Genomic DNA, 22429 nt, shown 5'->3' on the forward strand with positions numbered 1-22429 from the left:
GGAACGTGCTCTTGCCCTCGTGCCTTTGTGTGGAAGAGAGGGGGCAGTGTGGCCCATCTGCCCAAACCCCAGGGGCTAATAATGGACGGAGGACAGGTGTGAGCTTAGGTGACCTAGAACCTGAACCAATCCTGCACGCACATCCCTCCCGGACATGACTTCCTGCCTATCCCAGATTCGAGCACTTTCTAGACGTCATTTTCACGTTGCCTGGTGATAGATAACCCACCTTGGGCTCTCATAGCTACAAGAATCTAGAACAGCTTGGTTTTTACACCTGCCTTGACTCATATATCACACACCCCTAGAGGGGAAAAAAATCCAACTGCAAAGTTTTCGAACAATGAGATTTTACTGAGTTTCATAGAGACAGGCAAGTTACAATGAATTCCCCACAGCAAAACCCACCTTGAAATGCCCCATGGGTACAATGATTACAAGTCGATTAAATCTAACACCAATGCCTTTAGTGAACTTCATCTCTCCAGCTCTTTCCCCAGGCTACTAACTTAAGCCTCTTTCTCAGCCTCCTGTCCTCTCAGCACAACCAAAGACACAGAGAGGACCCCCAACAAAACAAAAATCCAGTGTATACACTTGTACACTCCTTGATCCAGCCAGTCGCAGCTGGAGCAAGTAAGGCCCAGAGTGCAGATGAGAGCGAGCAGCTAAATAGCCTGTAAGCTAAAGGCGGATGCTGGTTTCATGGTATAGCATCCCTTCCTCCTACACTCTAAACCCAAGGCCTTGTATCTGTTACACAAAGCTTAACCAAGTGCTTGCACTCCCTAGTCCCCTGGCCAGGAAACTTTCAGTTATGTCACACTGCTTAACAATTTCCTTACTCATAGATAAATCAAACAGAAACTACAGTAAGACAGAGGCAGGAACTTCCCAAGAACACAGACCTCCAGATGCATGACACAGCATGACGCAGCATGACGCAGCAAGATCATGGCCTGAGCTAACAGCTGCTGAACACTTACTCTGGACCTCTTCTCTTCTGCTCCACATCCTTCGAAGAAACAAAAACTGGCCTTCTCACAACATGCCTTTGAGTCTTGGAAGCTATATTCGTCTGAATCATCCCTTTAAAAAAAATAAAATAAAGATCAAGACTTGATCCTAGAAAATGATTCATATTTTTCCAGGTCATTTGCACAGCATTCATGATTGAATCTTTTTCTTTATTTCTTCTTTTTTTTTCTTCTTTTCAAGACAGGGTTTCTCTTTAGCCTAGGCTGTTCCAGAACTCACTTTGTAGACCAGACTAGCCTCAAACTCACAGAGATCTACCTGCTTTTGCCTTCTGATTGCTGGGATTAAAGATGTATGCCATGAATGAATCTTTCATGTACAAACAGAGAAGGGTACTTTTAGATAAATGAATTGTAGACCTGGTTCAAAATTCCAAGAGTGACTTTTTACAATTACCATGCATTGCTATAAAATAACATTTCTTTTTGGAAAATAGTTAAATAGCTTCTCAGAAAGCCCAACATATTCAGGAACTCCACCCAAACAAGTGAGAACCTATATCCACACAAAAATAGCTGCATTATTGATAACCAAACACTGGAAAACAACGGGTGAATGAATAAACTATAGAATGTATTCCTAATGGAATATTATTCAGATGTTAAAAGGGAAGGCAACATAAATGATTCTAAAACCCACTATTATAAGTGAAAGAACCCAGCTAGGTGTGAATATATACTTTGAGAATCTATTCATAGCTGGGTAGTAGGTGGGCCCTTAATTCCAGCACTCCAGAGGCAGAGGCAGAACTCTGTGAGTTCGCATCCAGCCTGGTCTATATAGATTTCCAGGATAGCCAGGGCTACATAGAGAAACCTCGTCTTGGGGGGGAGGGGGATTAATTTGAAGTTTTAAAAATGGTAAAATTGACCTATAGGAACTTATAGCAAAGTAGCCATATTTTTGTCATGGAGTAAAAGATGGGTTCCAGATGTCATAAACCAGTGAGGTCAGGGCTAGGCACGCCTTTAATCCTAGCACTAGGGAGGCAGAGGCAGGCGCATCTTTGTGAGTTCAAGGAGAGTCTACAAAGTAAGTTCCAGGATAGCCATGTAGAGAAACCCTATCTCAACATCTCAATACACACACACCAAGAAAGAGAGAGAGAGAGAGAGAAAGACAGACAGACAGACAAAAAGAGGCAGGGCAAACTTTGGGACAGATGGAAAGTGTCATGCCAACTGCATAAGTGAAATGGATCGTTTTTTTTTTTTTTTTTTTTTTGAGACAGGGTTTCTCTGTATATAGCCCTGGCTGTCCTGGAACTCACTTTGTAGACCAGGCTGGCCTCGAACTCAGAAATCCGCCTGCCTCTGCCTCCTAAGTGCTGGAATTAAAGGCGTGCGCCACCACTGCCGGCCAAATGGATTGATTTTACTGCGACATTAGGACTCAGTAAGGTTAATAGAACAAGGCCAAGAAAATTAAAAGGGTAAACTGGCTATTGCTGCAATGATGCTCAAAATCTCCCCATGGGTCTGATGTTAAGAAAGGAGGTGGGGGGCAGGAGAGATGGTTTAACAACCAAGAACACAGACTGCTCATCTAATGGGCCCACATTTGATCCTCGTCACCTACGTGGTAGCTTACAAATGTCTTTAAATCCAGTTCTAGGTGCCCTCCCTCTTCTGGCCTCCATGGGCAACAGGCACACAGTTTTATAACATGTAGGCAAAATATCCAAACACATTAAAAAAAAAAAAAAGTCCAGGGCTCAAGAGATGGCTCTGGGATTAACAACTGCTTTGCTTATAGCATTAATCTTAAAAATTTATTCATATTTTAACCAAAACATATAAAATAACAAATCTGATATACAATGATTTTCACTTAATAATAACCAATTCAGTTTTTGTTTGTTTTGATTTTGGAGGGGGTGTTATTTTGTGTTCGGGTGGGGTCTCACTATGCATCCCTAATAGCCTCAGAACTCACAAAGATTCTCCTGCCTCTGACTCCCAAGGGCAGAGATTAGACATGCCCTGGGTCCCCATTAGGGTTTTGTTTGTTTGTTTATTTTTGGTTGTTGTTTTTGTTTTGTTGTTATTGGTGGTGGTGGAGTATAGAGATAAAGTTTCTCTGTGTAGTCTTGGCTTTCCTGGAAATTGCTCTGTAGACAGGCCGGCCTCAGCATCACAGAGATCCACCTGCCTCTGCCTCCTGAGTGCTGGGATTAAAGGTATGGGCCACCACCACCCGGCCCCAATTAGTTTTTAATACCTAGTTCTCATAACCATAATTTTTAACACTAATCACAGTAGTTTTTGACAATTTGATAGAAACCAAGACATATTTGGGGAGAGGGAACCTCAGATGAGGAGTTGCCTCCATCAGATTAGCCCATGGGCATTAGTGTGGGAAGCATTTTCTTACTTGCTAATTATGTGGGAGACCCAGCCCACTGTGGGCGATGGCATGCCCAGGCAGATGGAACTGCTCTGTATAAGGAAGGTAGTAAGACACCTTTACAGTACTTTGCTTTACAGTGAAGTAAGCCAGGGAAGCAAGCCAGTAAATAACAGCCCTCTATGGTGTCTGCTTCAAGCTCCTGCCTAACAACCCACTGACATTCAATACTCCAGTTTATTTACTTGCTGTTTGTTTAGTGGACACAGAAGACATAAAGCAGCGAGCATATTTCAACATGTCTTGGTGGGAATGCCAGGTACATTCCCAAAATCGGTTGGTGAAATATAATTCCCAAAATTACATTGTTTACAACATAATAAATGGCGTAGGGCTCAAGCCTCAGAGACAACTGGAAAAGACAAGGACTCGAGAAAGTCTCACTTCTTCAAAACTGTCCCTGAAAGGGCAAGTGTCTGGCTACTTGCATGCATGTCCCTGAGGCACAATACCAAGGGGACAGTGCTTTCAAAGCCAAGCTGGTTTCAGATCTCATTTCTCTTTCACTTAACATAACAAACTGGTGGAAGCTACCAAGATGACTTTCCTTCAGAGGCTCAAATAAACATGGTGTTGGGCCAAGTGCCCAAGTGTACATGATAAATGAGGTCACTGATCAAGAAACAAGGTGTGAAGAAAAAAAGAGCAAGTTTCTAGATGTCTAAGCTTTCCAGAGGCCCAAGATCTCCACTGTAGCCATCCAAACTAAACAGTCAAGTGTCCCACCCAGAATCAGAAACATAATCGGATAGAACTGAAGAACCTTCTAGAGATGCCTTGTTCAATCCTCTGAGTTCTGGGAGAGAAGTGGGCATGTTAAAAAAGACCCTTGACCTTGGGTGTGTCATGTACATGGACTGTATACTTTTGTGTGCTCAGTGCCAGATTCTATGGATACTTCACACCACCAAAGACAAGAACTCACCTTGAAAGCTTAACTCGTAATTCTGTGAACCAGCGTGGAACTGCAAAACTCCCCTGGGACAGGAGTGGAAGAAAGACTCCAGGTATGCAGAATTAATTTCGGAGCTGGTATGGCTTGGGCTCTATTCACACAGAAATGAAGAAGACATTGGTAAAGAGTTTCAGGAAATCTCTACTCTTCTATCTCACACAATTTTGCTTTAATGATGCAACTAGGGAGGCTCTCATACGCCAGGCTTACTAACTTCCCACCAGACACCAAGTCACAGTGATGGAGAGAGCACTGTTCTATAGAAACTGACTATACTTCTAATGGGTGCCTGTTGCAGGTTATCTGATCACTCTGTGAACCCCAAGATGTGTTGTTTACTGGAAAACCCTGTTTCCAGTTGTGGTGTGGCTCAGCCCTAGCACATGCCTTTAGTTGGAAACAGTAAAGGTAAAGTTAGTTTGTAGATGCAAGCACCCATGTTTGAATGTGATATCTAATTGAGTGAGTAGCAGACAAAGTGAATCAGAGAAAGATTTGACAGAATAGGATATGCCCAACTCTCAGGAGAACAGAGGAGAAAGGGAAGCTGCTTAAGAGAGCAGCACAGAAAGAGAGAGAGAGAGAGAGAGAGAGAGAGAGAGAGAGAGAGAGAGAGAGAGAGAGAGAGGAGGGGAGGGAAGAAGAGAAGAGAAGAGAAGAGAAGAGAAGAGAAGAGAAGAGAAGAGAAGAGAAGAGAAGAGAAGAGAAGAGAAGAGAAGAGAAGAGAAGAGAAGAGAGGAGGCAGTTTTACTGGAACCGTTTTACAGAGACAGGTTACATAGAGAGAGGAAGTCAGACACAGGTGAAGATGAGATGTTGACCCGTCCAGCAGGTCCAGTTATTCGAGGGTCTCAAGGGGACCTTCTCCTAAGAACCAAATTGGGGGGTAGAGAGAGACGAGAACCTTGTGCGAATAACAGTCTGAGTTGCATCAAGGTCTCAATGTATTAGCCAGGCCCAAGGCTTAAATGCACAAGCAAAAGGGGAAGTACAGGTACTTATCAGCGGGAGGGGTGAGGCAATAGAATTGCACAAGCAAAAGGAGAAGTACTTATCAGTGTGTGTGTGTTGGGGGGGGCAATAGAAATTTTTTCTTTTGGGGAAGCAGGAACTTGGTGGTATCAGGTTGTGGTCAGGACATCGGTGATGACTTAGACTGGAACATTCTGTGGTTGTTCTCGGAATCGGTGTGTCGGTGGCCTGCTTTTGACCCCCTTTTCTTCTCGTGGGGGGCGGGGAGAGGCCCAAATCAGAGATCAGGACAATTGTGTTGTCTTAATGGCTCTCAACAAGATGCCAAATCTTTTAAGTTTAGACTCCATTTTTAGAGAACCTGACCTAAATTTGAACTCAGGTAAACTAACAGGCATTAGTTTCCAAGTTGTGCACCCCCGCCCCCAACAAAACCTGAGCCTAGCTCAAGTCTCTAGGCTAATCCCCAACCAGACTAGCATTTCAAGATTACACTCTCAACAAGATCAGTATCTCCAGTATTCTCCTAACATAGCTGCATTCCCCTCCCCCCCCCAGGTTACAAGTCCACCCCTTGCCTAACGGCCACCAGTGCAGATGGGAGCATAAGTTTATGATGACTCCTAGCACCGGCCAATTGTGTTAGAGGCCACAGTAGCTTTCCAATGATATGTGTGCACACATACTTCCTGCTTGCTGCTTACTATAAAGCCTTGCCCCAGTAGACATTCAGGGCTCCCCATCACCACCACCAAATCCCATCCTGTGTGACGGTGGTATGTTGTGGGGGCCGGAGCTGGCTCAAATAGAATAAGATCAGATTGGCTCTTATCTGTGTTTTGGGGGATCACTAACATTTTCCTGGCACAACAAAGACAGAACAAGCCAGAGAACGAGAAGAAGCTGGATTAGAACACATTGCTAGAGTTAGTTTGAGGCCAAGCAGAGCAAAAAGTCAGAGGCTGAGAGAGAAGCCAGTTTGCATCAGTCAGCTTGGAGAGCAGTTTGAGCCCGAACAGCTGAGTTGATGAATCAGCTAGCCAGAGCTCAGAAAGAGCTAGAAAGGGTGAGGTTATTCAGCAGCAAGTCTCAGAGGGTGAAATATTCTAGGCCTAACTAAGATTGTACAGAGGCTAGGAGCTTCCCAGACTAGGCCTAGGTTAGCAGATGGAGGCAGTAAGCTCAGAGACAATTACATCATCTATCTCTTCAGCTTTGTGCCTGAATCTACTTTTCCAAATTTCACACACAGGAAGCACACCAGGAAACTGAATAAATATGGTTTCAGGAGTTAGGAGAAGGACTTGGTGGTTCCGTATTTGATCATCATCTAGGTGATGGTCTGAGAACCTCACTGTGACTAACAAGGCTCTAGGATCTGGTGCAGCTGAATTCAACCCAACACAAATACAAAAACCATCCTAAAAATACCATGAGTTTCTCTCTCTCTCTTTTTTTCTTTCTTTCTTTCTTTCTTTCTTTCTTTCTTTCTTTCTTTCTTTCTCTCTCTCTCTCTCTCTCTCTCTCTCTCTCTCTCCTTCCTTCCTTCCTTCCTTTCTTTCTTTCTTTCTTTCTTTCTTTCTTTCTTTCTTTCTTTCTTTCTTTCTTTCTTTGTAAGTACACTGTAGCTATCCTGAAATACTCCAGCTGAATTCAACCCAACACAAATACAAAAATCATCCTAAAAATATCACAAGTTTCATTTATTTATTTATCTATTTATCTCTTTATATGTAAATACACTGTAGCTATCCTCAGATACTCCAGAAGAAGGTATCAGATTGCATTACGGATGGTTGTGAGCCACATGTGGTTGCTGGGATTTGAACTTGGGACCTTTGGAAGAGCAGTCGGTGCTCTTAGCCACTGAGCCATCTCGCCAGCCCATACCGTGAGTTTCTTAACTTCGCTGCATTTGAACTTTGTAGATAAAATGTGATGGTTTCACTTTCCTCTTCCATCTTGTTTCTTATCATAGTTTCTAACTGTATTTCATTTTGTGTCTGTTTGTCTGTCTATCTGCCTGCCTGCCTGCCTTGACTTTTCCAAACAGGGTTTCTGTATAGCTCTCCCTAGCTGTCTTGGAACTCACTCTGTAGACCAGGCTGGCCTTAAACCCATAGAAATCCTCCTGCCTCTGCCTGGCTAACTTTTTTTTTTTTTTAAAGTATTCTCCCATACACTGCTCTCCTTGTTTTGAAACCAGATCTGGAACTCACTATCCGAACCAGGTTGTCTTTGAACTCACAGAGATTCAACTACCTCTGCTAAGTGCTAGGATTAAAGGCATGTACTACCATAAGGCATGTACTACCATGCCTGACCTACATATATTCTTTTTAACCTTGTGACATTTATTTAGTGGGATGGCAGGGGGAGTGCACGAGCCATAGGATGCCCCTGTGAAGGTCTGAGGACAGAAGTCAGTTTCCATCTTCCACCATGTGGGTCCCAGGGATTAAGTTCTAGCCCTGGCGGGATGGCTCAGCTGGTAAAGTTGCTTGCTGGTAAGCCTGAGGACCTGAATTCCGTCCCCAGATCCCACATGACAGAAGAGAACGGACTCTTCAAAGTTGCCTTCTGACCTCTACATTCACATGCACACACACACACACACACACACACACACACAATGTAATTTAAGAAATAAAATTATATCTTAACACCGTTGTAGTCTGAATGTCTCAGAAAAAAGTCTGTATTAAGGAGCTCAGAAATGTTCTTTCTTTCATTTGTTTGTTTGATGCCCAGGCTGGTCTCAGGATGTAACCCATGCTGATGTGACCCAGTGATATAATTTCATGCACCCCTACGCTTGTGGGTGAAGACTCTTGATGTTTTATTAGGAAATGTGATCTAGCCGGGCGGTGGTGGCGCACGTCTTTAATCCCAGCACTCAGGAGGCAAAGGCAGGCAGATTTCTGAGTTCGAGGCCAACCTGGTCTACAGAGTGAGTTCCAGGACAGCCAGGGCTATGCAGAGAAATCCTGTCTCGAAAAAACAAAAAAACAAAAACAAAAACAAAAAAACAAAAACAAACAAACAAAAGAACTAGACATACTTAATGTCTAAATTACATTTACATATTTCTGTGGGGAAAATGGAAGTCTGGTTGTCAGGTTTGGTGACAGGCACCTTAGTCAGTGGCACTAAATACAAATTTAAATCTTTGCTATTCTCTTTTTGGTCTCTGGCACTGATGTCACTAGGATACAAATGTTTCCTGATCTTTCTTCCTTAGCACAAGGTCAGAACCAGGAGACCTACAGTTTATTTTCATCTTTCCCAAGGTTAATTAACTTGGGCTTATAATGTCTATTCCCACAGCACTTGACAAAATCACGTTTATGCAACTGCACTTTGACAGCATGCTTGGCTTGACTATAAGAAGAATCTGGACTGTCCCTGTCACAGGAGCCCACTGTGAACAGAACACCGCTCCACCTGGCCTCTGGAGCAAGCAGAAGTGCACAGGAACCGAGACCTCCGATCCGGCACCTAGCCTCTTTCAAACAGCAACTCCGCCCCCAAACCTTGCTGCTCATTCAGGTTCCTTGGAAGATTCTTTGATACAATGTGAGTGCTGCTGGGACCTCTGGAAAGCGCTGCGCTGCAGCCTTGAGGATGGAGAGACCCTTGGAGAGCCCCTCCCTACTGCACACGGCCTCCCTACAGCACGGTGGCATCCCTTCCGTACTGTCTGTAATGTCTACACGGGCGACATTAACACTTTAGTAGAAATGGTGGCATCCCTGTCCTGCAGTTAAGGTGTTTCTCATAGAGGTGCTGGGTCCTTCTAATGGACAGTGTGTCTCCTTTGCTTTGGTAGCTCCAATGTCCCTCACTTCTAACAAGGCAGAATCTCGCTGTCATTTCTTTGTCTTTTACTCTTGGCTTCATTTCAAAATGTCTCTTTCAAAGTCATTTTGATCGGCAGACATTTCTTGCTCTGCCTTCTCCCCTTACCCCCACCCCTTTAAGACATTTACAGAAGAGGACAGATGTTCAGCTTCTCCAGACTCTATTCCTTCTTGTTAAGTCACCACTGTGGGTCAGCCTAGAATCTTCTAGTCCAATTTCAAGTTTGTGTCAGTCCAAACTGACTGAATACTAGTGACCAGTGTGGTTTGTATGTTAGAGCAGGTTAAGTTGTTCTGCTAGTGCAGACATCTCTCTCCATCGGTCTCCTAAGTCCCCCTCAGCTGGTTGTATATTTGGAACTGATAACACAGAAAGCTAGTTCACGGCATCTTTCAGAATGGGAAAGAGGGACAAATGACTGAGCTATGTCTCCCAAGTGAAAAACAATATAGATTTGTGTTTCTCATTCTTCCTAGAGTATATGGCAACTGGAAGGCACCTACCCCCCAAAACACCCCAAAGCTTCACTTTCCATGTCCACTCTCTAAGGATGCATAGGTATGTAGGCTTCAAACATTTCAATCGTGCTTTGGCTTCTTCCACCTCAGGGGGAAATGGCACTTACCTCATGCCCATACTGAGTATATTCATTCAATTCATTCCTCCAATACCAAAGCCACTTGGTGGTGAAGACAGAATTAAGTGTTTTTTCGACAAATGAAGGAGTGGAGAGGCGACGGATGGGGTAGGAATCACAAGTCATTTTCTTGAAATTGATCCGATGTTTTTCTATCACAATGCTGTGAGAGAAAGGCAGAAAGTTAACTTCCTCCGTTCCCAGCATTCTGGCTACCCCTACCACGAACACAGAATTTAAACTGCAGGGCTGCAATGGATCTTTAAATGGTCTTTCTCTATTTCTCTCTGACTCTTTCATTCTAAGTGGTATTGGGAATTGAGCCTAAATTTCCTTTGCACAGCTCCTAGTCTTACACATAATAATAAAAACCCTGAAATCCAGACAGGTAATTTGTCTGTTTGACATATGTGTGGTTTGAATATGCTTGGCCCTGGGAGTGACACTATTAGGAGATGTGGCCTTGTTGAAGGAAGTGTACCAGTATGGGGGTGGACTTTAAGACCCTTACCCTAGGTCGGGCAGTGGTGGTGCACGTCTTTAAATCCCAGCACTAGGAAGGCAGAGGCAGGCGGATTTCTGAGTTTGAGGCCAGCCTGGTCTACAGAGCAAGTTTCAGGACAGCCAGGGCTACACAGAGAAAACCTACTTCAAAAAACAAAGCAAATGGGGCTGGAGAGATGGCTCAGCAGTTAAGGGCACTGACTGCTCTTCCAGAGGTCCTGAGTTCAATTCCCAGCAACCACATGGTGGCTCACAACCATGTGTAATGGGATCCAATGCCTCTTCTGGTGTGTCTGAAGACGGCGACAGTGTACCCACATACATGAAATAAATAAGTAAATCATTAAAAAAAAAAAACAAAGCAAAACCCCTACCATTTAACTTTTGTGCTTTCCTACTTTCATGTGTACAAGTTAGCTTTCTGGAGGCTACGTGATACATAACTTTACAGCAGGTTTCATTTTTACTTGTGTGTGTGTGTATATGAGTTTTGTGATGTGAGGGGGTGTTGTGGCTATGATGTGTGTGCATGTGGTGTGTGATGTGTGTATAAGATGTGCACATGTGGATATATAATGTGAGGGTTTGCATTGGATGTGTATTTATGTATAAAGATGCAAATGTGTATTTATGTGCATGTATTGCATGTTGCATATGTGTATACATGTATGTGTACATGTGTGTATACGGTGTGTGCACACAATCACACACATGGAAGTCAGAGAACTACACTTAGAAGTCAATTCTCCCCTTCCCCAGTGTATTCTGGGAGCTGAACTTAGTTCATCCTGTTCACACACTTTTATCTACTGAGCCCTCATCCAGCCCTAGATATTATTTTTAATATGTCATACTGATAGCTGTGATTAACATACACAGGTCCTCAATATGTCCCAAGAGTGGTAATGCTGGTGAGATGAAAGTTTGAGAACTGCTGTCCTAAGAAAGACCTCTTAGGTCCTTGATCAGGAAAGACCAGGGAACCTTCAGTAATAAGTAGAAGATATTGTTGGTTAGGAGAATCAGGGAATACTGGGAGACCAAGAATACTGCTACACAGTGCCCTACATAGGAGAACAGCCAATGCCGCCTCCTAGTGGCAGGATGCAACAACACAGAACATCTACCTAAATGGATGAAAATCACGTACAATTCCCTCTTGCACACCAAAAGTAAATGTGGTCATGTGGCTATCACCCTCGCCAACCCTGGCAAGCGCAGAAATCCAAGGCACCTTCTTGGATGTTTCTAGAACACAGAGATGGCACACACAAAATTGTAGGTACATATCAAATGTCTGTACCAGAACACATAGTTATTCAAATTATATGTGTGTGGGGTGCATGTGCACATGTGTGCATGAAGGTTAGAGGTCAAACTTTAGAACCACTGTGGGTTTTTTTGAGACAGGGTCTCTTGCTGACCTGGAACTCACCAAGCAGGCTAGGCCGGGAATCACCTGTCTCCAGTCTCCCAAAACCGAGATTACTCACACACACTCTGTGTATTCTGGGGATTGAATTCAAGCACTTACTACCTCCCAAACTGTCAGTTATATATTTAAATCAATAAGCTAAGCCAAAGGCTTATTTATTCTGAATCATTTAAATCATTCTTTAAAATGTGGGTGTGCGTAGCCAGGCGTGGTGATGCACGCCTTTAGTCCCAGCACTCTGGAGGCAGAGGCAGGCGGATTTCTGAGTTCAAGGCCAGCCTGGTCTACAGTGAGTTCCAGGACAGCCAGGGCTATACAGAGAAGCCTTGTCTAGAAAAACCAAAAAAAAAAAAAAAAAAAAAAAGTGTGTTTGTGTGTGTATATACAGGCATGTACACCTATCTGCATGTATGTAGAAGCCAGAAGACAACCTCAACTGTCATTCTCTGACACCTCCTGCCTTGTTTTTTAAGACCAGGTCTCAATGGCCTGCTGTTCACCAAGGAGGCTAGACTGGCTAACATGCATACCCTAAGGATCCACTTGTCCCTCTCCCCCCAGGTCTGGGATCGTAAGCCCTGCTCCCCTGCCCCCGAACCCCGCACCAAGCAAGAGCTGAGGACCAAATCCAGGACCTGTGCTTGCTAGGCAAACATTCTATGGCTGAGACAACTCCTCATTATCTGTCTTGATTTTTAAATTTTTTAAATTAATTAACTAATTTATTTTGAGATAAGATTTTCTGTGTAGTCTTCATTCTCCTGGAACTTGCTCTGTAAACCAGGCTGCCCTCAAACTCAGAGATCTGCGTCCCACTGCCTCCGGAGTGCGTGAGCCCCCATGTGTGTCTGGCTATTTTAAAAGCATGGGTTTGAGGGGTTCTCACACTTGTAAGGCAACTGACCGGTTTTCTCAGGTTTTTTTGGTTTTTTGTTTGTTTGGGGGTTTTTGTTTGTATTTATTTATTTATTTATTTATTTATTTATTATATGTAAGTACACTGTAGCTGTCTTCAGACAATCCAGAAGACAGCATCAGGGCTGGTGAGATGGCTCAGTGGGTCTGAAGTTCAAATCCCAGTAACCACATGGTGGCTCACAACCATCCGTAATGAGGTCTGATTCCCTCTTCTGGAGTGTCTGAAGACAGCTACAGTGTACTTATATATAATAAAAATAAATAAATCTTTAAAAAAAAAAAGAAGAAGACGGCATCAGATTTCGTTACAAATGGTTGTGAGCCACCATGTGGTTGCTGGGATTTGAACTCAGGACCTTTGGAAGAGCAGTCAGCGCTCTTAACCAGCCCTTGTTTGGGTTTTTTGTTTGTTTGTTTTTTGAAGACAGGATTTCTTTATGTAACAGAGTCCTGGCTGTCCTGGAACTTGCTCTAAAGACCAGGCTGGCCTCAAACTCAAACGGACCGCCTGCCTCTACCTCCCAAGTGCTGGGGTTAAAGGGGTGTGTCACCATCACCTCCCAGGTTTTGGTGTATTTTTGTTTAATAATTTTTGCTGTGTGTTGTAAGTGTGAGTGTGGGCACACGTGCCACAGCACATGAGTTTTAGGCAGAGGACAACTTGCTAGAGCTGTTCTCTCTTGTCACCTTCCTGGGACAGGGTCTTTCTTCTTTCTCCTGTTATGTGGTATACCCCAGGCTGGACAGCCCCCAGCTTCTAGTGGGTGGGCTATCTCATCTGGCTTCTTCATGACTTCCAGGGAGCAAACTCAGGTTGTCAGGCTTTGGGGACAAGTGCTTTCGTGTGCTAAGCCATCTCCCTGGTTTCCTTTACTGTTTTAGATAGTGATGCGCTACTAAGAGCATGGCCCGACCTCTGAACTGTGCTTTTCCAGGGGACACACCTACAGATCAATCATGTCATTGTTATGTCCCTCGAGTGACTAAATCTTCCCAGAATCTCTAGCACTAAGCAGCTTGGTGTACCTTAGGCTGAGGCCCCTCTGCTCAAGTTCTGGGTCCCATCAGTTAGACAGTCACCAACTTACATTTCAATTTGGGGATCACAATAGGCCCGCTCGATATACTCCATGTCCTGAAAGTCCATCCAAGTGGGCAATATGAACAGCTGCCACCGGTAGGGCAGATGGAAGTGGTTCTTGTTGCAGTTGACTACAGGGATAAGAAGGGTTTTACGGTCAAGGCTGGGGTTCTAACCAATTCAAGTTCACTGTTCAAGTTCACTACTGGCTTCCTGTCAAGACCACCCCATCTCACCTGCCAGGTGTTTCCCCATCACCCCTTTGGTCATTTTGGCCTCTGCTTGCATAGTGTCCCACAGAAATCCATTAGAAAATCAAATCTGGGTTGGAGAGATAAGCTTAGCTGGCTGCTCTTCCAGACAGCCTGGGTTCGATTCCCAGTACCCCACATGGCAGCTTACAACCATCTGTAGCTCCAGTTCCAGACGATCTACACCTTTTTCTGGCCAAGACAAGGCGCTCTCTAGGATAGACAGGTCCTTGTCTTTCTTTGAAGCCTTGGCCTAAGAGCCATCTCTTCCAGAATGAATCCCAGTTACCACTCTCACTCCATTATGACCTGACTGGTATCTTTTAATTCCTCAAGCTGGTATCTGATACCCAATTTGGACTAGATGTCATGTTTTTGCTTATTTTAAGCAGTATTCCTGTTTGTGGATATTCTGATGTTCACTTTAATTATAGATATATCGAAGAAAGTTGTGTCATTGTTAAGCTAATGCCCCCAGCACATGTGGCAAAAGATACTAGAATGGACACTTGCTGAGTAAGGAACTATTTATTATCATCCCAGCGAGAACACAGAGAATGCAGAAACTAACCTCTCAAGTTCTCAATGCTGGCTTTAAATCACTTATATATATATATTGTTTGTTTGTTTGTTTGTTTGGTTGGTTGGTTGGTTGGTTGGTTGTTTTTTCAAGACAGGGTTTCTCTGTATAGCCCTGGCTGTCCTGGAACTCACTTTGTAGACCAGGCTAGCCTCGAACTCAGAAATCCGCCTGCCTCTGCCTCCCGAGTGCTGGAATTAAAGGCGTGCGCCACCACACCCGGCATATACATACATGTATATATATATATGTATGTATGTATATGTATATGTACATGTATATATATGTATGTATGTATGTATGTATATATGTATATATATATATACACACACACACACACATATATATATATACATATTTTTTTAAATTTCATACCTGTGTGCTGTATTTCCATCATCCTTCTCCCTCCAGGCCCTCCTGGACCATCTTGAATTCATGATCTCTTTTTCTTCAATTATTATTGCTGTCATATACGTATGTGTCTAATTGATATATATATATGAGTAAATATATAAATATAATGGGTTTTTTAAAAAATGATTTAAAATTCTTAGGTGCATGTGTGTGTGCCTGCATGAGTTTATCTACACCATGCAAATGGAGGCTAGGAGGCTGCATAGGATGCCCTAGAACTGGAGTCACGGTGGTTGTGAGCAGCCGTGTGGGCGTCAGAAACTTCATCCAGACCTCTACATAAGCTCAACTTCTGAACCATCCCACCTGCCCCTTAAATGGCTGCGAAACTGTTTAAAAATACATGGCTACTTTACAATAAAAAGGCACTACAGAGGAACTCACAGAAGGGTAATTTATAATATTTAAAAAGACATTAATGGAGGAGGGCAGGGAGGATGGGGAGGGGAAAGGGGAGGAAAAGGGCTATTCTGGAGGTAGAAGAGTCATTTTCTTCAGTGGTGTGGCCATTGATAAGCTGCCTATGCCCCTGTAAATAGCCCCACACTTGAGCTTATTCGAGCCATCTTGATTAAACACAGTGGGTCATTACCAAAAATAAAAAGGACATACCTTTTGGAGGGCTTGTTGGAAAGGGGGGAACGGGAGGGGAGGAGAGGAACGAGAGGGGGTAATAGGTGTGTTTATGAAAATAAAAAGTGTATTATGGGGCTGGAGAGATGGCTCAGCAGTTAAGAGCACTGTCTGCTCTTCCAGAGGTCCTGAGTTCAATTCCCAGCAACCACATGGTGGCTCACAACCATCTATAATGGGGTCCGATGCCCTCTTCTGGTGTGTCTGAAGAGAGTGACATTGTACTCACATACATAAAATAAATAAATTTTTTTTAAAAAAATTGCACTATAGAGAGGCCCATTGGACACGCAAACTGTATATGCCCCAGTACAGGGGAACGCCAGGGCCAAAAAAATGGGAATGGGTGGGTAGGGAAGTGGGGGGGAGGGCATGGGGGACTTTTGGGATAACATTGGAAATGTAATTGAGGAAGACATGTAATAAAAATATTTTTAAAAATTGCACTATACATATATAATTATATAATATTATATATATATGATATTATAAAAGTTTTTTAAAAAAAGACTCAAGAGACAGCAAGAGGAAAGAGGGAGTATAGGAGGAAGGGTTAGAAAAATAGCTAAGCTACAATGGAAAAATCTTCTCTAAAAATCAAACAGATTTATTTACCCTATGATCCAATTCATTAGATCACTCAAAAGCAACAGCACGGTCTCCAGTAAGTACTGGCGTGCGCCATGCTCACAGCAGCAGTACCCACAGTGGCTAAAGGCATCCTACGGAGATTTGCAACTTACCCTGCTGACAGCCCCTGTACAGATGATCCAGACAGATTTCCTTCAGGCCATGATCATCCATCCTAGGAGATACAGGATTTACGATGTAGCATAGGGAATCTGCAAAACAAAAGAGGATGTGTGTATGCCAGAAGTGAGGACCCTGGCCTCACAGTGAAGAAGATGTCGTCCATGGGGTCCACATTCATGTGCCTCCCTGGATTCGGGGTGCTCTGGAGAGCCTGCTCAGCCCCTCTGTTTTATGAATCATGGACACCAGGGCACCGGAGACTTCTGGGTATGAAATGATTACAGTTCTCAGGTAGGCGATTCAGTGCCGTGGTGTTGTGTTTGTCTTTCCCTATGCACTCAAGCCCAGGGAGTCCCCTAGGCGACTTACACTCAGCAGGGTCTGACATCATCATCATCATCCTCGAGGGCTCACTGGCTGGGCTCACAGAGGCATGGGTGGAGCTCTTGCCAGGGCTCCCAGAGGCTGCAACTCTGTGGCTTGTGGAAGAAGACAGAGGTGACGGAGGCAGCCTATTGCTGCCCTGTACAGGAGTAGTGGTCTCCCCAGGCATAGCCAGGACATGGCTTCTCAGACTCTGAACTCCAGAATAGACTGCTTCTTTTCCTCCAGTGACTGCTGATTTTATGCCAAAACCAGTGGGACTACTTTTAGAGACATTAGGCGTTTCATCCATAATTTGACTAAAGCCATTTGGGCCGTTATGGGTAGATGTACCTGGCCACGCTGGGTTTTCTTCATATTTACTATGCAGGAATGCCGTGTCTTGGCCACTGTCAGTGATTCTGCCAGCGGTCTGGGGATCCTGGGTCTTAGCCACACTCTTCTGATGGTTGCTAGATAGTATCATTTCTTCCAGACCGTTGTCTGTGGCCCTTTTACCTAGAATTCCTGAGACTGTTGCTTCTTCCATTGTTACCCCATCAATATAACTATTTAAAAACGGGACGCGATCAATGTCCTCGTTCTTGCCCTTGACCTCGACGTGGTGTCCTGAAGGCATGCCCATTTTCATGGCCCCAGCTTCATTTCTTTGTGCCGCAACGAGAGGAAAGCCAGCAGCAGAGGTTCGACTTGTGGACGAATCAGAACGATTCCTAGAAAACAAGCCATCTGGATCCCCATCCTCCAAAAACTCCTGGCTTGCTCTCATTTGACTGGGTCCTCGGACACCAGCGGCCTTAGATGAGACGGAGGAAAGCTGTGCACGGTCCTGAGTCCCCAGGTACTTGAACTTCTGGGTGACATCTGCAGACACATCCTCCAGGGGATCCTTACAGCCGGTGACATCTGGGCTAGGGGGACCAGATCCCAGAGGTGAGACCGTTGAGAGAACCTCTAGACTGTTGTGATGGAAGCGGTCTCTGCTTTTGCTTCTGTCCCTGTGTGCCCCGCCTCTGCGATGTGGGTGGGGAGCTGGAAAGAGAAACCCAGAGAGAAAATTCAAGCTCGGGTTAGTTCCTACCTCCATGTTCTCTCTGCTTGTCCAGCCCTGTAGCTGAGTTCTATCATAGGAGTTTCCTAAGTGGTGGCTGCGAATCTTAGGACGAAGCTGCAACCTGGCAGAGTCCACAACAGCAGCGTGTGGGTGGCTCAGACAAGGGAGGACTCCAAAGCTCCTCTGGCCTCTCCTGGGACTCAGTGAGCCCTCCAGTCCCCAAGACCCCAGGTGGGGTGTCTCCAGACTCTAGTTCTGAGTTAACGGTCATTACTACAGCGAATGACAGCTGAAATGTAGCCAGTGAGAGAAACATGTCCACGACTCATGGAGACGTCACGCATTCCGATCTGGGTTCTGGAACAGGCACTTCTAACACTGAAACCAAATGGTAAATGGCTGCAGGTTCAAGCTAAGCCTTCGTCTAAGCCACAAACTCTCCAGGCTTCTTCCTCTAGCTCCCTTAGCGCCTCTTGAGGCTAGGGCTGTTGCTATCTATGTACTGTAATGGTCTAGTTGTCTCAAGACAGGGAATTCTCACAGATGCCAGCTTTTGTTGTGCAAAACCTTAATCCTTAATTTGAAACTATTGTTTGAATAAAGATGCTTACAGCTTGGCTGAAGAGAGGTAGGCGGGGCTTAGCTTCCCAGGCTTGGCTTCTGAGTAGAGACTGAGAAGAGAAAGGAGAGAAGGGAGAAGGGAGAGGGGAGAGGGGAGAGGGGAGAGGGGAGAGGGGAGAGGGGAGAGGGGAGAGGAGGAAGAAGGTACCATGGGGTAGGTGGATCATGAGCACATGGCCGCGAGGGACGGCCTGATGGAGCAGAGGCAGCCCAGGTGGAACATGGCAAGTGATAGTTCAGGATTATTGACAGGGAAATAGACAAAATAGCACAGAGCGTTGATATCTGCCCAGCTCTCGTGCTTTAAAGGATTATTATAAATATAAAGGCTTTGTATTTGGAAACTAAATGACTTAAGGTGGGGTAGAAACACCCAATTAATATTTACCACACCGGGCGTGGTGGCGTACGCCTTTAATCCCAGCACTCGGGAGGCAGAGGCAGGCGAATTTCTGAGTTCGAGGCCAGCCTGGTCAGAGTGAGTTCCAGGACAGCCAGGACTATACAGAGAAACCCTGTCTCGAAAAACCAAAAACCAAAAACCAAAAACCAAAATATTTACCACAAGTGCCTAAACTTATGAAAAGCTGAAATTGAAGGCAGACGGGGTGGATCATGCCTATAATCCCAGTGCTTAGGATGCTAAGACAGGAGTCCAGCCTTGGCTACACAGCAAGTTCTAGGCTAGCCTGCCCTACATTGTATATATATTGAAGGGAGAAAAAAAATCCGGAGACGCTGATAAAGCAGCATCTTTTCTCTAGAAAAGTCTGGGAAGCAGAGAAGACAGGAGTGACCCAGTGTGTGAAGTCTGGCGTGGTACCTACGTAGGTGACGTCTGTTGTGGAAAGGCATTTGAAAGCTGGGGGTGGAGGTGCAGTAGGGTCTGTTTGCTTATGAGGAACATGTGTGTATTATCCTGGTAGAGGAAAGGGGACAACAGTATTGTGGCAAAAGCAAGGCTCCCCTGTGGAGAGCTTTTGGGGCTGCTTCTAGGAGTTTGGTAGGAATTTGATATCAGGCTGGGACAATGAAGTAGGCTCAAGGCAAATACAGATGAAGAACGTGTTCTTTGGATCTGGACCATCCTGATAAACCCCTAGACACAGTGACCTCTGTTTATTGCCTTGATTTTTGCCCTGCTTGTTCCTTGACTACTTTGTCTACGCCTTAAGGACTGACCATATTCTTTGTATGTACCCAGAATGATATAAAAGCAGACTGGAAAAAAATAAACTCGCCTTTAGTCTCAGAACTGGCTGGGGTCATGCTACAGTGTTGTCTAACTGTCTTTTTTAACCCTCACTCCCGACCTGGAGAACCCGTTGACTGCCTGAGCTAGCTTAGTTACTCCCCCGTCATGATGTCTAACTACATAGCTTAACTAGAAGTAACAATGATATGCAGCTCTCTCCCGCACGCTGTGAAGAGCTCACAAACCCACCTCTACAGTCACTCTCTGTTCAGGGCACTGTGGTGTGGAAGCTGCATTCCTGTGCTCGGGTCACAAGCACGGCTTTTGATTTCATCTTCACAGTACTGTTTGGTCTTCCAAGCATGAGTTAAAGCTGCTTAGGACTTATAACACTCCTTTCCTTACCCTAGGTGAAGTTAATGAGTAATAAACCCGCCATTGATCACAGTTTCGCTGTGAGGAGTAATGATGACAGATTCTGGGGCAAAGTCTTCTGTAGACTAAGTACCAGGAGACGTAGCTTTTCATTGCTTCACTGCAGATCCTAGAGTCAGAGATTCTACCCCCTTCATAAACTTGGCTTCTACTGCGTCCACTAGACAAGAAGAGCCAGTGAGATGGCTCAGTGGATAAAAGTGCCTGCCACCAAGCCTGAATGACTTGGGGTTAGTCTGGGGAAAGAGAGCTCCTGAAGTTGACCTCTGACCTCCACACATATGGCTGTATATACACACACAAAATAATAAGTAATACAGTCATGCTGGCCAGTCTTATTATGTCAACTTGACACAAGCTAGAGTTTCCTGAGGCTAGCCTCTGTCTCCAAAGCCCTGGAATTAACTGATGCACACATGTCCCACCCCCAAGCAAACTTTTTTTTTTTTTTTTTGAAGACAGGGTTTCTCTCTGTAGCCCTGGATGTCCTGGAACTAGCTCCATAGAACAAGCTGGTGTCCATCTCAGAGATCTACCTGCCTCTGCCTCCTGAGTGCCGGTATGTTATATAAAAGTGTGTGCCACCACCACCAGACTATAATAAGCTCTTTTAAAATGAGGGGATAGAGCCACTTGTAAAACTGCATACACATCATTGTTTCAATTGTATTAAAGTGGTGCATGCAGATAGTGAAGTTGAGATTTTACAGGCAGATTTCTTGCAGTTTTCCTTCTGTTTGTGTTTGCTGGCTTGCTTGTTTTTTGAGATGAGATTTCTCTGTGTAGCCCTGGCTGTCCCAGAGCTCACTCTGTAGATCAGGCTGGCTTCGAACTCAGAAATCCTCCTGCCTCTGCCTCCTGAGTGCTAGGATGAAAGGTGTGTGTCACTATGCCCCACTGTGGTTTCTGTACATTTGCAAATTCACACAGTTAAAAGGGAAAGGGCATACCTCTCATGCTAGGGGGGTTCCTCCGAGTGTGTTTGTTGTTGCAGATATCCTGGATGTTCTGGACCACATCAGAACTCAGCCCATGCTCCCTCATGATGGCCAACACCTTCCTGTCCATCAGGTTATGAGACCTGAGACAGTTGAGGTAACTGCAGTTGCCCCGGGTGAAGTGCTCACAGATGTGGAGTCTCTCGCAGGGCTGCGGCTGCCCGCAGATCTGTTTGCGGCCCTCTCCTTTGTAACTCTTGCATATCTAGAGAAGAAAGAAAGAACCATGAGGCAAGAACACCTGGACCTGGCTGCCACACCACCAGTTAAGGGTGCAGCCCCCCCCCCCAAAAAAAACAACCCAGGAGAGCCATGGGGGAAACAATGCACGCAACACCCAAGGCTGATGAGATGGCTTCAACTGGTGACTTATTTGGGGACAGAAGAGTCGAAAGAATTAACAGACAATATCACGTATGATGGTGCATACCTGTAACCCAGTGTTCAGGAGGCCGAGGCAAAGAGGATCACAAATGCAGTGCAGAAACCTTGCATTTAAAAGAAAGGAAACTTAAAGGAGAAAAATAGTGATGAATTTGATAATTCCTGGGAGAATCAAACTCACATGGCAAGCTGTACACAGGACATCATAAGGGAGCCCCAAAGAGGAAGTCTAATTTGGATCTTAACTTACTCTACCGTTGAAAGGAAAAAAAAGTGTGTGTGTGTTATTTGCAACTTTGGGATTTTGTCATTTGTCTCTGATAGCCAGAATAGGACCTGTTCAAATGATTTTGTATGTGAGGGGTGGGAGAGAGGGAAGAAGTAGGGTGATGAACTCTTTTAAAAAAAAAGAGATTTATTTATTTATTTATTTATTTATTTATTTATTTATTTATTATGCTTACAGCGCTCTGCCTGCATGTGTGGCTGCAGGCCAGAAGAGGGCATCATATCACCGTATGGATGACTACAAGTGGTTGCTGGGACTTGAACTCAGGCCCTCTTAACCTTTGAGTCATCTCTCCAGCCTTCCTTGACCTATGAAGACATCCACCTGCCTCTGCCTCCCAGGAACTGGGATAAAGGTGTGCACACTCCTCCCCACTTGGTTTTTGTTTGTTAGCCAGAATGAAAGGTGCGCACCACTGTGCTGCTCAGCCTTGCTTTCAGGTTTTGGACACGAGGACTCATGTAGCACAGACTAGATTTCAACTCATAATCCTGCTTCCCTGACCTCCCAAGTGCTGGGATTGCAGGCACACACCACCATAACCAACTCAGTAAGGAAATCCTTACCCACTATCTAGACTCCCTTTGGGGGTCAAATAGCAGGGTAAGATTCATAACAGCAGCAAAAGTGC

General features: G+C 44.7%; 1 protein-coding gene across 5 annotated transcripts in view; it reads right to left on the minus strand.

Annotated features, from left to right (window-relative positions):
* The window catches only part of Zc3hav1 (zinc finger CCCH type, antiviral 1), a 50067-nt gene that overhangs the window by 10049 nt on the left and 17589 nt on the right, over positions 1 to 22429 (minus strand). For 3 of the 5 annotated variants that reach the window (NM_001347122.1, XM_006506781.4, NM_028421.1), the window contains exons 3-9: positions 21078 to 21330; positions 16808 to 17854; positions 16429 to 16527; positions 13815 to 13938; positions 9858 to 10032; positions 4370 to 4490; positions 987 to 1089 (exon numbers count right to left, since the gene is read on the minus strand). In NM_001347122.1, the coding sequence (NP_001334051.1) occupies positions 987 to 1089; positions 4370 to 4490; positions 9858 to 10032; positions 13815 to 13938; positions 16429 to 16527; positions 16808 to 17854; positions 21078 to 21330 (1922 nt within the window). Of the gene's footprint in view, positions 1 to 337; positions 1090 to 4369; positions 4491 to 9857; positions 10033 to 13814; positions 13939 to 16428; positions 16528 to 16807; positions 17855 to 21077; positions 21331 to 22429 lie in introns of those variants that run through there. The other 2 variants (XM_006506780.4, NM_028864.2) reach the window with 2 other exon arrangements.

Source organism: Mus musculus, chromosome 6 (genome assembly GCF_000001635.26).
Source record: "Mus musculus strain C57BL/6J chromosome 6, GRCm38.p6 C57BL/6J".
In the NCBI taxonomy this organism is placed as follows: Eukaryota; Metazoa; Chordata; class Mammalia; order Rodentia; family Muridae; genus Mus; species Mus musculus.